This window comes from Conger conger, chromosome 6 (genome assembly GCF_963514075.1).
Source record: "Conger conger chromosome 6, fConCon1.1, whole genome shotgun sequence".
In the NCBI taxonomy this organism is placed as follows: domain Eukaryota; kingdom Metazoa; phylum Chordata; class Actinopteri; order Anguilliformes; family Congridae; genus Conger; species Conger conger.
Window position 1 is genome coordinate 34787110 of NC_083765.1, and position 15365 is coordinate 34802474.

The 15365-nt window shown below is 45.2% G+C and overlaps 2 protein-coding genes and 1 long non-coding RNA gene across 6 annotated transcripts; 1 reads left to right on the forward strand and 2 right to left on the reverse strand.

Annotated features, from left to right (window-relative positions):
* Positions 1–38: 38 nt before the first annotated feature.
* Positions 39–8553, reverse strand: acd (ACD shelterin complex subunit and telomerase recruitment factor). Of its 3 annotated transcripts, none has more exons than XM_061246660.1 (14): positions 8324–8553; positions 7791–7932; positions 7555–7676; positions 7209–7299; positions 6874–6953; positions 6562–6606; positions 6298–6341; positions 5525–5727; positions 4382–4460; positions 3791–3841; positions 3044–3187; positions 1935–2773; positions 1314–1390; positions 39–924 (listed from the first exon to the last, which is right to left on the reverse strand). In XM_061246660.1, exons 2-14 carry the CDS (start codon positions 7893–7895, stop codon positions 852–854), a joined length of 1953 nt encoding a protein of 650 aa, XP_061102644.1. In that variant the 5' UTR covers positions 7896–7932; positions 8324–8553; the 3' UTR covers positions 39–851. The 3 variants fall into 3 exon arrangements, with proteins under 3 accessions (XP_061102644.1, XP_061102646.1, XP_061102645.1); XM_061246662.1 differs by having other exon boundaries at positions 7791–7963; XM_061246661.1 differs by having other exon boundaries at positions 7791–8122.
* On the forward strand, positions 7455–14474 carry LOC133131351 (uncharacterized). Of its 2 annotated transcripts, XR_009709008.1 has the most exons (5): positions 7455–7706; positions 9894–9931; positions 10310–10378; positions 12983–13151; positions 13833–14474. It is a non-coding gene; the product is annotated as an uncharacterized LOC133131351 (long non-coding RNA). The 2 variants fall into 2 exon arrangements; XR_009709007.1 differs by having other exon boundaries at positions 10310–13151.
* On the reverse strand, positions 9552–15357 carry LOC133131349 (E3 ubiquitin-protein ligase TRIM35-like). Its single transcript, XM_061246664.1, has 6 exons — positions 14923–15357; positions 14074–14169; positions 13695–13925; positions 13168–13190; positions 12964–13082; positions 9552–11034 (listed from the first exon to the last, which is right to left on the reverse strand). The coding sequence occupies exons 1-6, from the start codon at positions 15322–15324 to the stop codon at positions 10475–10477; spliced, it is 1431 nt and encodes a 476-aa protein (XP_061102648.1). The 5' UTR covers positions 15325–15357; the 3' UTR covers positions 9552–10474.
* Between the last annotated feature and the right edge of the window lie 8 nt (positions 15358–15365).

A 15365-nucleotide genomic window follows, 5' to 3' on the forward strand; every position in this document is an offset into this window, starting at 1 on the left:
AGGAAGTTTTGAATTCTATAGTTCAGACAATACAATCATTTACACAATACAGGATCCATTTATTGCCTGGTGAGTAAAATGAAAAATACATGCTTAGTGCAGCTTAAGAGAAACCCAGGGAACAGCTGTGGAGTACAGTGTAGCACCGACTAGAACGATGATGGCAGAGTGGGCGGGGTGATAAGAACCTGAGCTTGGGTCACAACAAAGAGATTCAAGTGCCATTAACACAACCTGAGGGTAAACAGGGTCCCCCCCATAGTACCTATAACTCCCATAGTACCCAGTAACACAATATCCAATAACAAAATGGAGCGTAGCCTCAAACTTGTTGGCACGGAAGGCCGTGTGTATCCAGGTTTTCATTCCAACCAATTAATGTTGCCTTAATTTATTCTATTTACACTTTCAGCAATGTGCATTAAAGCACAGAATATAAACAACATTTCTTAATTAGACAACACAAATAACACGTTTCACTTCATATACAAGATGTGCAAACCTGCCAGCAAATAATTCAGCAAATAATCGAACTAATTATATAATCAAGATCTGAGGCTGAAATAAACACCAGCATGCACACGGCCCTCCTTGGCATGGAGCTTGAGACCACTGCTTTTGACCTTTTGGTCCGACTCCGCTGAGACCTGAGATTTGCACCAGGACTGTGCCGCATTCCCCTCCCCGTGCAGGTGCCTCTAGTCCAGTACACAAACCCAGCAGGAGAAATAACCTGGCAGTCTTTTCACGAAGCCGTCCACATCTCCAGCTCGCTGGCGTGCGCCTCGCTCTGCGGAACAGCCCGGAGAGTCCGGAGGCCCTCTCCGGCACGCGGCCGGCGCAGATGGCGCTCAGCTGGTCTTCTTCGGTCCGTCTGGGCCGAGCAGGTAGCGCACAGACCACCGCACGAGGTCATCGGGAACCCTGCAGCGGTCAGCGCCAGAGAGCGTTAGCGTCGGAGAGCGTTAGCGCCGGAGAGCGTTAGCGCCGGAGAACGTTAGCGTCGGAGAGCGTTAGCGTCGGAGAGCGTTAGCGCCGGAGAGCGTTAGCGCCGGAGAGCGTTAGCGCCCCGGGGCGTTAGCTACCGCGTTGCCGCGGCGTGAAGCCGGGCGTACCTCCAGCAGCTAAGCTGTACGTGACCCGCACGAGTCCCAACTCAAACCAGCGGCTTCAGAACCTCACACGTACATGAGCGACGAAGCACCCAGATTAATCAAAAATGCCACAACCGCAGGGCGAACAGCGAGGTTACCTCAAAGCTCATTACGTCATAGCTGGTTAGAAGCTGCCCCTACACAGGAGATGGCATTTACCTGAAGTGGCTCAGTGCCTTGGCGACTTGGGGAGTTGGCTCGTAGCGGTACATGAATGGGGTGCCATCTGCGTGGGTCTGAAGGGAACAGAAGGAGTTTTAATCCATCAGCAAGCAATCAATTCACACCAAGCCAGGCCCCAAACAAAATCTACAAGCTGAGAGAATTCCTGGAGAGTTAGGAATGACCAGGACTGCTTTAAGTAACACAATGAGCCAATCAAAACTGAGTTAAAAAAAACAATACAAAATGTTTTTATTTAGACATATATCAAAAGGTTTATCATTGTTAAATATTTTAGCTCTCTTTGGCATTCTTATCATCATTTATAGATTTAGTTTCAACTTGAGAACAAAAAAGGGAGGAGCTCCACCAATCACAGTGTTGGTAACAATGAAAATACAAATACTGGTTTTGATTGGTGGACTGGGTTCCTGCGGGCATCCAAGAAGTAGTATCACCACTGGTGTTTGTGACCAATGTACTCGGTAATTGGTGGAAACTTTTTTTTTTTTTTTTTTTTTTTTTTAACCAGTAAGGTGACGTCACGGTTGTCTACCGTTTTATTAACCCTGACTAGGGGGGACGTTTACAAAAAACGAAAAAGGCATTGGCCCTCACCGTTACCGCCCTGCGGACGTCTGTGGCCAGGGCGGGGCCGTCCTCTGCTCCCGTGGCTCCGGCCTCACACGTTCCGTGGTCCCCGGCGCGCCCGGCCGCCCCCGTGTGGTCCAGCCAGGACGGGGGGCTGCTGCCTCCAGACCGCCTCCTCTTGGGAGCGTGCCCCCCGCAGCCCTGTTTCACCGCCCCCTGGTGGCTGACGATGACCACTTCAGCCTCGCCAGACTCCACCCGCGCAGACCGCTGCTTCTTTCTGGCTGTTCTCGACTTCCTGGCGATACTGCCCTCCTCTTCCTCCTCCTCTTCCTCGCGGAGGGGGGGTGGGGGTGAGCACAGCTGGGGGGCGGAGGGGTCACCCCAGTCGCAGTCCGGGGAGCTGGTGCGGAGGAAGAGGCGACGCTCCGGATTGTCCGTCGAGGATACGGAAGGGTCTGAAAAGGAACGGGAGGAGCCTTCCCGGCCAGGAGAGCAGCTTAAGGCAGTGTGGGGCCGGGGCTTCTGGTACGGGGGAAGGGTTTGGTTGTCGGACCCATTGGAAACCTCTCTGTTCATGGAGGGGATGGAAGAGCCGGCAGAGGACTGCGTGTCCTTCGGTAGGGACACGTCCAGGGGACGGGGCTCAGGGACGAGGACCCCCGGTCCCCTCGAGTCCTCCGGGTGGGCCCCGCCGCTCTGCTCCGAACCCGTGAACAGCTCCCGGCTGCTGGATCGGCCCAAGGGTGAGGCCTGAGTGCTGGTCACCATAGCAACGGCTGCGTGCTCCCCGTCCAATGGCAGGAGCAGAGAAGGACTCTGTTCGTCTGAGGGCAGGTCAGGCGTGGGAGACCCCGACAAGGACACTGGGGAAAAAGCATACAGGTGAGAAGTGTAAAAATGAAAACTCCATTACCCACGCTCACTGTAGCCTTCAGATCTGCCCCCTGGTTATAAACCAGGTGCTCTTTTTGTGCTACCCTATAGCTTGAATGTACAGTATATTTTCCAAGAGAGTTGAAAGCTGTTATGTTAGCGTTAGCACGGCAGTGTTCAGTGCATCCGTTCATGGTCGAAATCTGGAACAGGAGAGACGACCTGGAACGTGATGGCAAGCCACCTCAACCCTCTGGTACCTTCTAACGAGGATGTGCTGAGGTTCTCCACTGCTGACGCAAAGATGTCCCAGGGGTTCGCTGGCCCCTTCTCCTGCTCTCCCGAACCAACGAGAGAACTCCCATCCTGTCCCGAGTCAGGGAGAACCCTCTCCTCTCGCTCGACTGCACAGACACACAGCATTTGGTATCATGTGCCACGTTAAAATCTCACCACACAGAATAAAATCTTCAACTACCAATTAACTATACGCTCAGTGATCACTTTATTAGGTAGGTTATTGCCAGTCAGTCAGCCAATCATGTGGCAGGAACTAAATGCATAACATGTGGTCAAGAGGTTCAGCTGTTTTTCAGACCAAATGTTAGAATGGGGAGGAGTGGAATGATGGTTGGTGCCAGACAGGGTGGATTGAGTATCTCAGAAACAGTTGATCTCCTGGGATTTTCACGCACAATAGTCTCTAGAGTTTACAGAGAATGGTGCAGAAAAACTAAAAACATCCAGTGAGCAGCAGTTCTGCAGGCAGAAATGTGTTGTTAATGAGAGAGGTCAGAGGAGAAGGGCCAGACAGGTCTGAACAAGAGTTGTATGAAGAAGAGCATCTCTGAACACACAATGCTTCAAACCTCTAAGTGGATAGGCAAACAGAAGCAGAAGACTTAAGTCTAAAAAAATAAGTCTAATAAATACCTATTGATGTGCTCACTGAGTGTATATTTAACATGTTTTTGGGCAGTTAAAACTGATAACAGAAGTAGTTCTACCTGGGCCTGCAGATGTATTACCATCCAGAGGTTCAAGCTGTCCTCTTCCTTCTAAATGCAGTGAAAATGTGACCTTAGTAATAAACTTATTCACATTCCCTAACAGAGAGAAAAAGTAGCAACCAAAATGGCTTCCAGCGGCACAATGATACATCAAGCACTGTGTGTCATACACACTTCTTTTCACACTTTGATCAAAGTCAAGTTATAACCTCAGTCATATACATGTTACTTACAACCATGTTGTCCGGATTACGGGCTATGTTGACAGCAGTTACTTAGAGTTACACTGGCTTGGGACAGAGCAGTCATCTGGCATTCAGAGGGTTGCCGGTTCAATCTCGTCCTGTGTGCGTCAAAGTGTCCCTGAGCAAGACACCTAACCCCCAATTGCTCCTGACGAGCTGGTTGGTGCATTGCATGGCAGCCAATCGCAGTTGGTGTGTCGGTGTGTGTGTGAATGACAAGCATCAATTGTACAGCGCTTTGGATAAAGGCGCTATATAAATGCCAGCCATTTACACATTTTTGGGAGTTGCAGTTACAATTACAATTACAATGGCAGCAGATTGGTAATTACTGTGGGGTTACCTGGGTGTCTCTGCATCACTTCCATCTGCTCGGCTGGGATGTAAAGGTGTGACACTGGGACAGTGAAAGCTTCCTGTCCCTGGAACAGAGGAACAGCATCTCAGTCAGGCACGAGGCCACCCCCCTTACCCTCCTCAAAGAGGGTACGCTGAAACACACTACCTGCACAGGGGCACACCTGAACACACATGCCCTCTCAGGACAGGGCAGCATCCAAACATCACAGGGGCATGCCTGAACACACATGCCCTCTCAGGACAGGGAAGCATCCAAACATCACAGGGGCACGCCGGAACACACATTACCTCTCAGGACAGGGAAGCATCCAAACATCTTCACAGTCTGCACAGGGGCGCACCCTCAGTACAGGGTTTAATCCAAAACGGGTGCTCACTTTGTACTCAAACCCCCCCTGTCTGTACAGTGGAACACCCAAACCCCCTCTCTGTGGACAGAACACCCAAACCCCCACTCTGTGGACAGGAGAACACCCAAATCCCCTCTCTGTGGACAGGAGAACACCCAAACCCCCTCTATGTGGACAGGGGAACACCCAAACCACCTCTCTGTGGACAGGAGAATACTCAAACCCCCTCTCTGTGGACAGGAGAACACTCAAACCCCCTCTCTGTGGACAGGAGAACACTCAAACCCCCTCTCTGTGGACAGGAGAACACTCAAACCCCCTCTCTGTGGACAAAACACCCAAACCCCCTCTCTGTGGACAAGAGAACACCCAAACCCCCTCTCTGTGGACAGGAGAACACCCAAACCCCCTCTCTGTGGACAGGAGAACACCCAAACCCCTTCTCTGTGGACAGGAGAACACCCAAACCCCCTCTATGTGGACAGGGGAACACCCAAACCCCCTCTCTGTGGACAGGAGAACACTCAAACCCCCTCTCTGTGGACAGGAGAACACTCAAACACCCTCTCTGTGGACAAAACACCCAAACCCCCTCTCTGTGGACAGGAGAACACCCAAACCCCCTCTCTGTGGACAGGAGAACACCCAAACCCCCTCTCTGTGGACAGGAGAACACCCAAACCCCCTCTCTGTCAGAGCAGGGTCACGGCCAAACATGGAGAGTGCTGTAAGACTGTCCCATGTCACCAGTGATCCTCCTCCTCAGCAGAGCCTACCTTGTACTGGACCCGGTCAATGTGCCAGCCAGTGGGCAGGTGGGTGGGGCGCTCGACGGGTGGAGGGTCAGCCCGGGAGGTGGAGGGCTGGGGGAGGGGCGGGGAGGATGAGGAGGGGAGAGCCAGCCGGGTCTTTAATTCAGCCAGGAGGGAGCTCATCTCGTCCTCAAACCACGCCATGAAGAAGTCCGACAGACAAACCCCTGCGAGAACAAAACAGGCATCCCCCGCAGCTTCAGAGAGCCAATCAAATAACAGCATGGTCAACTCGACCACAAATCACTTGGCAACTACTGTGCATTTACTGTGCATCTACTGTACTGGGCATTTACACTGAAATATAAGATGCAGATCTCAGCAATTGTAGAGAAATACGAATTTGATAAACAGGAAAGTAATTCACATATATGGTACAGTCAACGCCATAAAACACACACACACAAATATAATAACCATTGAAATAAAAAAAAAAACCCTGTGTGAAAATATGAATATGCAACAGCTTTATTATTGTTTATAATTTGGTTATATACACTGTAGATACATGCAAACTACTACATTCAAAAATACCAAATGCATTTTATTTTATTTTTTTAGCTGTCAGACTGGACAAGAGAGCTTTGAGCAGGCAAAGATATATAAATCGGGTCACAACAGACTCTAAAGTATCCATGTGCTGCCCGGTAGCCAGTAAGAACTATGAAGCTCCATTTATCTACACAATGCTACAGGTGATTTCCTTTAGCTAGGGATTTAAACGGTGCTGTACTCACCGGACTGTGAGATGTAGGTGGATGAGTTCTCTCCCTGTAGGCACCTGGAAGGCAAATATTGTTTTCATGGGTAGACACAGTGATGGCGCCCACCAACACTCGCAGATATCAGATAATTCCACATGGAACAAATTAACATAAAATGTGACTGACATGAGACTGCCAGGTATGTCAATACACACAAAGACAAAATACAGAAACAAAATACAACACCAACTAATACACATCAACTTGCTTAAGCCTAGGCTCCCAATACCAACTTACTTCCAGGTTTCACAAATCTTCTGTTTGACTGTGGGCAGTGTTGTGCTGTAACACAAAAAGAAAAAGGTTATCACATAGATATTTTTAAAAAGCCATTTGAAGCCATGTTCTTTAACAGCAGTCTGAGTCAATCAACAGATCATACAACAGTAGATTGTTGGATCCAATTGCAGGTTTAACAGTTCCTTTGCACCTGGCAGCATACCCAAAGTGCTCCAATAAGAGATGCCCCCTGCTGCCCAAGCCGCATGAACTTCGTATCGTAATATAAAAATACAAAAACAATACAATTAAGGCACAGGTGACTCTTACCAGCATGGAACCCTGTCATTCACTGCCCCAAAAGCCACCGTGGCCAGTTTCTCAATAGTCAGGAAGAACCTGCTTTTATACTGAAGGAGAGAAAAAATAATTCAAATGCAAATAGAGATAGCCTGCAAATTTCACAGCAAAGTGTACTGTAATGTGTTTTTCCCAGGTTGACCACAAATGAGCTTTAGAGTTCTGGCAGTCAACTTTCTTGGACCATTCAAAGACAAATTGAAACATCTGCCTGGCCACTGCTGTTGTAATTGAGTAGTGGTGATAACCGAAAACTGCTCCCCCTGTATCACAGGCTATGCAGTCACCACCACAAGCACACTCACCATCTCAGCCTCACTCTGGAACTCCAGGCTGTAAATCTGCAGGAAGGTGGTGCACTTCTTCAGCCCGGAGACGGTATCCCTCTCCTCCATTCTGTGGAGACAACTGAACTGATTACCAAAATACTGTGGTAAATGACAATTTAATGTTACATTAACACACAGGAGAACTTCCTACTTCAACAGGCACCCTTATCTCTCGCATCACATGTCACAGGCTGGGTTAAGGGGGCAACAGAAAAGCCTGGACTCAGAAGTGGATTGCCACAGCAACCTGCTTTCTGTACACTACTATTGGCAGTGCCGTTTCTGCCCCCACGTAAAGCGAATGAAACGGACTCCCACTCACTCTTGAATCACCTCCCATGCTTGCTTGGTGAGAACCGCCGGTATGGAGACCGTTCCGTCTGAGATCAAGAGCAACGCCACCGCATTCTCCTTCTGCTGGTGTGAACTCGGCAGCTCGATGGCCTGCAAGGAGAGGAGACCCACATACGCAAGGTGGCTTGGTAACAAAACGGGCTCTGAGCGGCGGAAAAGTGATCGGGGGAGTTTGGCTAGTGAAATGTCTAGCTAGTTAGTTACCTCTAAAACGTAGCCTTTTAGACATTTTGCCTTCTGTTGCTGACCGTAGTTCTGGACCATGGCCTCAATCCATGGTTCTATGCTGAACCTCTTCGTCGGAATCATGACGGCATCTTTCCGTTTCACATGAACTGAAACTCAACTTCAAATTGCGTTGACGCATAATAACTGAACTACGAGAATAAGGATACGAAACGTAATAATTATAATAATTATTACGAAACGTGATTTAATTAGCCTAGGGAATGCAAATCGTGATTATTTTTTTAAAATGTTTGTTTCACTTTCAAATGTACATTTCCGGTTGGATAACGATTCCGATTCAAGACAAGCTGCAACAAAGTGTAACAAGAAAACAGTCAAATGACAAATGTAGAGCTTACTTAGCTATAGTTAATGTTAGCTACCAATTTAAGTGTTTAACTAAGGAAGTTAACTAGCGGATAACGTCAGTTCTGTGATCATAGCACTTGTCAAACCTAGATTGGGGGGGCAAGAAGCTACTACTACAATACACGAAAAAGAATACATACTTAGCTGTGTATACGTATCCACCAACAACAGCTACAGGTCAGTGGGACAGCAATAATATATTTGATCCCACTGCATGTACATATTTGGCTGACTAGCAAATGTTTTCAATTTTCCTAGTTTTGGTTTCTCGCGCTTCTGTTACGCAGTGCACACGCCTATTCTCACCGTGGGAAACCAGTTCCTGCTATGTCTGTTCCCACCTATGGTTCGTAGTCTTACCGAGTTCTGACGAGTGAATAGGCTGTACAGCACGCTATTTTTGTTTATGTAACGTTTTATGCGTGTGTGCAGAACCTTGAACCACTCATGGGTGTCCACGAGATAAAGGGTTAAATTGCTGGAAATGGAAACAGGCAAAAAACATTTCAAAGTATTAACTGTTTCTGTTAGATTTCTGAAAATATAATACTGAAATGCACTAGTCTACTTTTTATTTAATCTCAAATAGGCTATCACAATTTTAATTTGCTTTAAAGTATCAGGCACAAAAATTGTCCAAATCAAAGTATTGTCATTGTGTACTGATATCTACTTCTAATTTTAAAAAAATGTATAACTTTTATTTATTTAAGATATTTGTGAAATGAGATGCTTATGATAAGTTATATGCAAATTGCTCAAAAGAATCAAGGACAAGATACTGGTACACACTGGGTACCTAAATGTGTCGGACTGAAAAATAGTCCCAGGAGAGTAATTTTGTGTGAATAAAATTTAGAATTGAATCGTTCGACCGAAACAAACATCCTAATAACACGGCTAATTTGTTCTCTATTCCTGAAGATTTATTCTATTTTAAAGAGCACTCACAATCTATTGTAATTTAATAGATGCACTGAAGAGGACTAAAGGTACCCCACTAGCTTCCTGGGCCTTCTCAACACATATACCCGAAAGAAAAAGTGCAGTTATCTACTGTCTCCATTGTCTCTACTGTACTGTGTGCACTGTGAGGGGATTTGGTGTCAGTCTGCGAGGGAATGTTTCCACAGGCTGCACTCCAGCAAAGGCACTGGGTGCACAGAGATGGTAATGTGTCTGAACTGACTGCTCGACAGGGTGCAGGACCGTACCACTGGATCTAGCACCAGGCCTATTGTAATCTTTGTCTTTAAAGTAATGATTATTGCTAACCTCTTTTATTTCCCTGATTATCAAGTAAACGATTCAAATGTATGCCACACTTTAGAAAACATGTAACAAACAATGTAATCAAACAATTCACAGTTGGTTATAGTGCATTCACAGCATTTATTTAAGAGTATTTATCCACTTTGTTTTCATCATGTAGAAACTGCAGCACTTTTTATACATAGCCACCATTTCTGAGCTGTAATATGAAGCTAATATTCCATAATATTCAAAACTTAGGAATTAGGAAATATTGACAATGAAGATCAGGCAGTTTCTTGCTCATGCACTGAAAAAAAAGCACTGATGTTTTGTGAACTGAAGAAGCTCAACTATTTGCTATAAGCGCCCGATACAACAAACAAAGGAATGTAAGTAAAAATATATGAATACATTATTCTTTCAAATAATTCTGTTTTTTCTTTTTGTGTGGTACAGATGGAGATGCTATGAAAGGGGCAACATTGGCTCAGGAGGTAAGAGCAGTTGTCTGGCAGTTGGAGGGTTGGTGGTTCGATCCCGCCATGGGTGTGTCGAAGTGTGCAAGACACCTAACACCTAAATTGCTCCTAACGTTGGTGCCTTGCATGGCAGCCAATCGCCGTTGGTGTGAGTGTGTGAATGAGAAGCATCAATTGTACAGCGCTTTGGATAAAGGCGCTATATAAATGTCAACCATAGACACAATCAGAAGAAGCTTTGTGATTACTTGCTAGTGTTCATGTAATAATTATTAGTCAAGAAAGAAAAAATGAAAATATTTGAGACCAATGGGAAGTGTTAGGTAAGGCTGAAGGCTCAGATGTAAATCCTACAGCATGGCACTGACAGGGTGAATTTATTCTTCACTGCAGCTGCAAAGTTGAATCTGAAAAGAGCCCATGAGACTGATGGAATCAGCTCACCATGCTCACAGCAAAAAGGTAGAACTTAATTATTAAACCAATGACTATGCCTACACTTACAATGCCTACAAGTCTCGCGCAGTTCACGTCAACAACCAGGCATGCTCAGGCAGATCAGAAACATTTTTTAAATGTCATTGTGACAGCAACATTCAATGGGCAGATTTGCAGGGGCGCATCATTCTTGCCATGTTTCATACCGGGAGAGAAGTATGGGAACACTCTCTCAGTAAATGTGTCTTTAAAAGTGTAAATGAGTGACATGTCACTGGAGTCGAAGAAGGACACCTGCCCCCTGTCGTAGTCCAGCTGCACCCTGATGCTCTGGGGTTTCTTCTCCAGGTTGATGTTAGCAAATCCTGCTGCTCTGTACGTATCACCATTCCTCAGCAAAATGACCCAGAATCCTCTCTGTGAGTTGTATGTTAGATCGCCCTTCCTGACGATGGACTCTTTCACCACTCCGACAGTCCATTTAGGTTTATTCCCAACCTTCACCTCCCAACTGTGTTTTCCTGAGGTAAACCCTTCAGATCCCAGCACACCCAGACAGGTGTCAAACCTCTCTGGGTTGTTAGGACATTTCTGCTGTGTACCTGTGTCTCTCACAGTGGCCAGATCATCAGAGAGAGAGAGATGGCCAAATGCAGTATTGGGGTCCAGCATCACAGGAGCTGAAATATCAAGAAGAGAGATATTTAAAGGCTGAAAGAAGGGGCACATTTCACATACTCATTTTCACATACATATTCAGATTATGTTACACACACATATAATACACTGCTCAAAAACATTAAGGGAACACTTAAGGGACACATCTTAATGAACGATTTATTCAAGTTGAAAATCTTTACTGATGTACATTGTATAAATGTTTTGAGAACAAGATGATGTAACAATGGTCAAAGGAAACCAAAATCATCAACCCATTGAGGGCTGGATTCAATATGACACCGAAAAGTTAAAAAAATTGAAATTACTGGCTGATCCAACTTGTTTGAATTTTATCACTGCGACTCAGAATGTGACTCAGTAGTGTGTATTGCCCCCGCGTGCCTGTACGCACTCCCAACAAGTTCTGGGCATGCTCCTGATGAGTCGGCGGATGGTGTCCAGGGGGATCTCCTCCCAGACCTGGATCAGGGCATCAGTGAGCTCCTGGACAGTTTGTGGCGGTACTTGGCGATGTCAGATGCACTGATACATAACATCCCATTGGTGCTGAATTGGATTTAGGTCAGGGGAATGTGAGGGCCAGTCAATGGCATCAATGCCTTCCTCATCCAGAAACTGCCTACATCGTCCTGCACCAGGAGGAACCCAGGGCCCACTACACCAGCGTACGGTCTGACAATGGGTCTGAGTATTTCATCCAGGTACCTAACAGCAGTCAGGGTACCATTGGCTATGACATGGAGGTCTGTGTGACCCTCCAAGGATATGCCTCCCCAGACCATCAATGACCCACCGCCAAACTGGCCATGCTGGATGATGTTACAGGCAGCATAACATTCACCATGGCGTCTCCAGACTCTTTCAGGCCTGTCACATGTGCTCAGTGTGAACCTGCTCTCATCTGTGAAGAGAACAGGGCGCCAATGGCGGACCTGCCAATTCTGGTGGTCTCTCGCAAAAGCCAATCGAGCTGCACTGTGCTGGTCTGTGAGCACAGGTCCCACTAGAGGATGTCGGGCCCTCATGCTACAGTTTGGTCAGAAACATGCACACCAGTAGCCTGGAGGTCATTTTGTGGGGCTCTGGCAGTGCTCCTTCTCGCACAAAAGGAGCAGATACCGGTCCTGCTGCTGGGTTGATGCCCTTATACGGCCCTGTCCAGCTCTCCTTGTGTAACGGTCGGTCTCCTGGTATCTCCTCCATGCTTTTGAGACTGTACTGGGAGACCCAGCAAACCTTGCGACTGCGCATATGTATGTGCCGTCCTGGAGGAGCTGGACTACCCGTGCTAGCTGATTGGGCTGCAGGTACCGCCTCATACCAGCAGTAACAAGGACACTAGCAGAACACAAAACTAAAGAAGAATCAGTTAGGAAGGATAAGGAGAGGGCAATTGTCTGTGGCCACCACATGCAAAACCATTACCTTTTTAGGGGTTGTCTTGCTTTTGCATCTTCATTGCACCTGTTGTCACTTTCATTTGCACCAAAGCAGGTGAAATTGATTCACAATCACTGTTTAACTGACTTGGTGTTACACTGTGATGATTAAGTGTTCCTTTACTTCTTTTGAGCAGTGCATATAATTGCTATGGATTTGAATATAGTGCAGTTATAAAGATTTAGGAAAAAAGAACACTTCATAGCATATGTGATGCATACAACTGACACATGCTAATAAAACACATTATTAATGAGGTTTTAAAATGTATGTTAATTCCAGGTTTGCATGTGTTCTGATATTACATTGAGAGGAGTTCAGTGCAGCCCTCGGGTTCTTCCTAATCTTGGAGGGAGCTGAGACTGGATGACTCTTTACTGTTTATCTTTAGCACCATTTCAATATAATGCCTGTTTCTTCAGGTTCATGTGTTCATTAAATGTTTGTAAACCAAAAACATGATTTCAGCATCTGGCCCAGATACTCACTGTACTGCACCATCCCCAGCATCTTCTGCCAGACTGTGAACTTTAGGTTGCCCAGGTGTTTGACCACATCTATCAGCGACCCTGAAAGCAGCCTCTGAGCCTGCAGTGTGCACTGGGCTCTGTAACGACAGGGAGCAGTCAGTCAAGCTCAGGACCTGAAGAGACTTAAAAATATAAGACACAATGAGGTGAGAGTCTACATACCTTTCTTTGATGTTCTTGTAGCTCTGGAAAAAAAACATAATGACATCATATTTGTGCAGTTATAAATGTATTGAGTAGAGTCCATTATGAAAAACAAGTAGCAAGAAGTGAGAAACAACAGGAGCCATGCTAATTAAAGTGTAGCAGATGATAACAGTCAGCACACATGAATACTTATTTCATGTGAAAATATGATATTAAATTTATTAAATGTATATGATGTTGTTATTGTGGATTATTTTGTGATATTCTGTCTCTCAATGTTAAAATGTACCTATGATTAAAATTCTACACAGTTCCCACTGTATTTTCAAGGTGAAAATCCTGCAAAGTATACCTTTAACTTATAAAGCTGTAAAAGGCTTGGCTTCAGAATATCTTAGTTACTTACTCCTTTCTCTCCTCCAAGATTACTTTGTTCTCAAAATGCTGGCTATTTAAAAATTACTCCGTATCAGTAGCAAACTGCATCTCAATATGACTGGACTGAGTAAGTATATACTCAGAACTGTCAGTAAAGCTTATACCTTTAAGAAAGAGATGTCTTCAGTCTCCATGGCCTTCTCTGAAGCTGTGATTTTGCCTTTAAGGGTAGAGATGTCTTTTGTGATGTGTTCTAACTTCTCCTCCATTATCTGACTCTTTTGCCCCTCTTCCTCTTTCAGTGCAGTTAGTCTGGCCTCCTCTTCCTCTCGCAAGAACTGGTGGAGCTTCTCAAACTCTGCCTTTATCTGCCTCTCTGTGTGCTGGGCTTGACCCTGCAATTCAAACACACTGTTTTAAATCTGAAAGGTGAAACTCTGCTTTGTTATTCATGTATGTCAGTCAGTTTATCCATGTCACCTACAACATTAACCAACAGTAATGTTTTAGCATTTTTGCGTGGCTAACAATTGGTTTACTCACCCTGATATGTTCTGCTGTTTTCCTACATTCTTGTTCAACCTCAGTAAACGTCTTCAGTTTTTCTTTAATAAGATTAAGTGCAGGCTTGAGTTCCTCCTGGGTGAACATGGACCAATGATCACTTATCACAAATGGCACATTATTACCCCTGATACAATACAAGTGAGGGTCAGTGTAACTTTGTAAGTGTAAGTACATGGGAAATGTAGCAGGGACAATATACCTGCTACCACTTGAGAAAAGATCAAAGGAATATACATACTTATAGTGTAGTGCATCATAACATTATATGATATTATGCATTTTCAGTACAGTTTTTTCTGCATATAGGACTACCAAACAACTATTTTACTGGGTTATACTTTCATAGCCAACTGGACAACATTTTAAAGCACTCATAAAACTGGTTTGACTTGTTGGTACAAGATTTTATCAGCACAGATCTGTTAAAAACCAACACATGAAAGGACATTTTTAACATACCTCCATGTCTAGTTAAAAATGACACAAAGTCTCCCTTTGTAACATATAAATTGTGTATTTGTAATAGAAAAGTCATAACTCTGTCACAAAATATGTTGAAAGTTACACAAAAGTAATATTCACAATAAAAGTCCTACAAGCACAATTGTCATTCAGGATAACCACACACATTGTACATTGTACTGACAATCTAAAATACTTGATGTTTTGATGGTTTAAAACAAAACTTTCCAATATAATTGTGCCTCTTAAATTGAATGTATTTAGACCTCATACCACAGCTGTCAGTCAGAACTGAATGTTTACACAGAGAAATGTGACCAATATTTGACTGTCCGGAGAATATGACATTTTAAAACGGAATACCTTCAGATCCAGTGCGGCCTCTTCCACTGGACAGACCGAGTGGTTTCTGTGCTTTTTTGAAGTGTGACAGATGACACAGAGAGGCTCTTCGTCCTTTTCACAGAATAATAGAAGTTTCTCCCCATGGAGACTACAGTTAGCTTCAGTCTTGTCGGCAGTTTCTCCATCAGTCTTCTGCTTTAAGTAAGACTCCACAATGCTTCTTAACGCCAGGTTTAGAAGAGGATCATTCATAGAGGCCTTTCTCTTGCAGATAGGACACTCTCTCTTCTCTCTCAAGCACTGCTGCAGACACACTCTACAGAAGCTGTGGCTGCATTTCAGGACAACAGGCTCTTTAAAAATATCACAACATACAGCGCAACAGAGATCATCCTCAGGAATCAAAGCTTTAGCTTCCATTTTACAGACTCTGTCTCTATCTGGTACCTTCACTTTTGCTG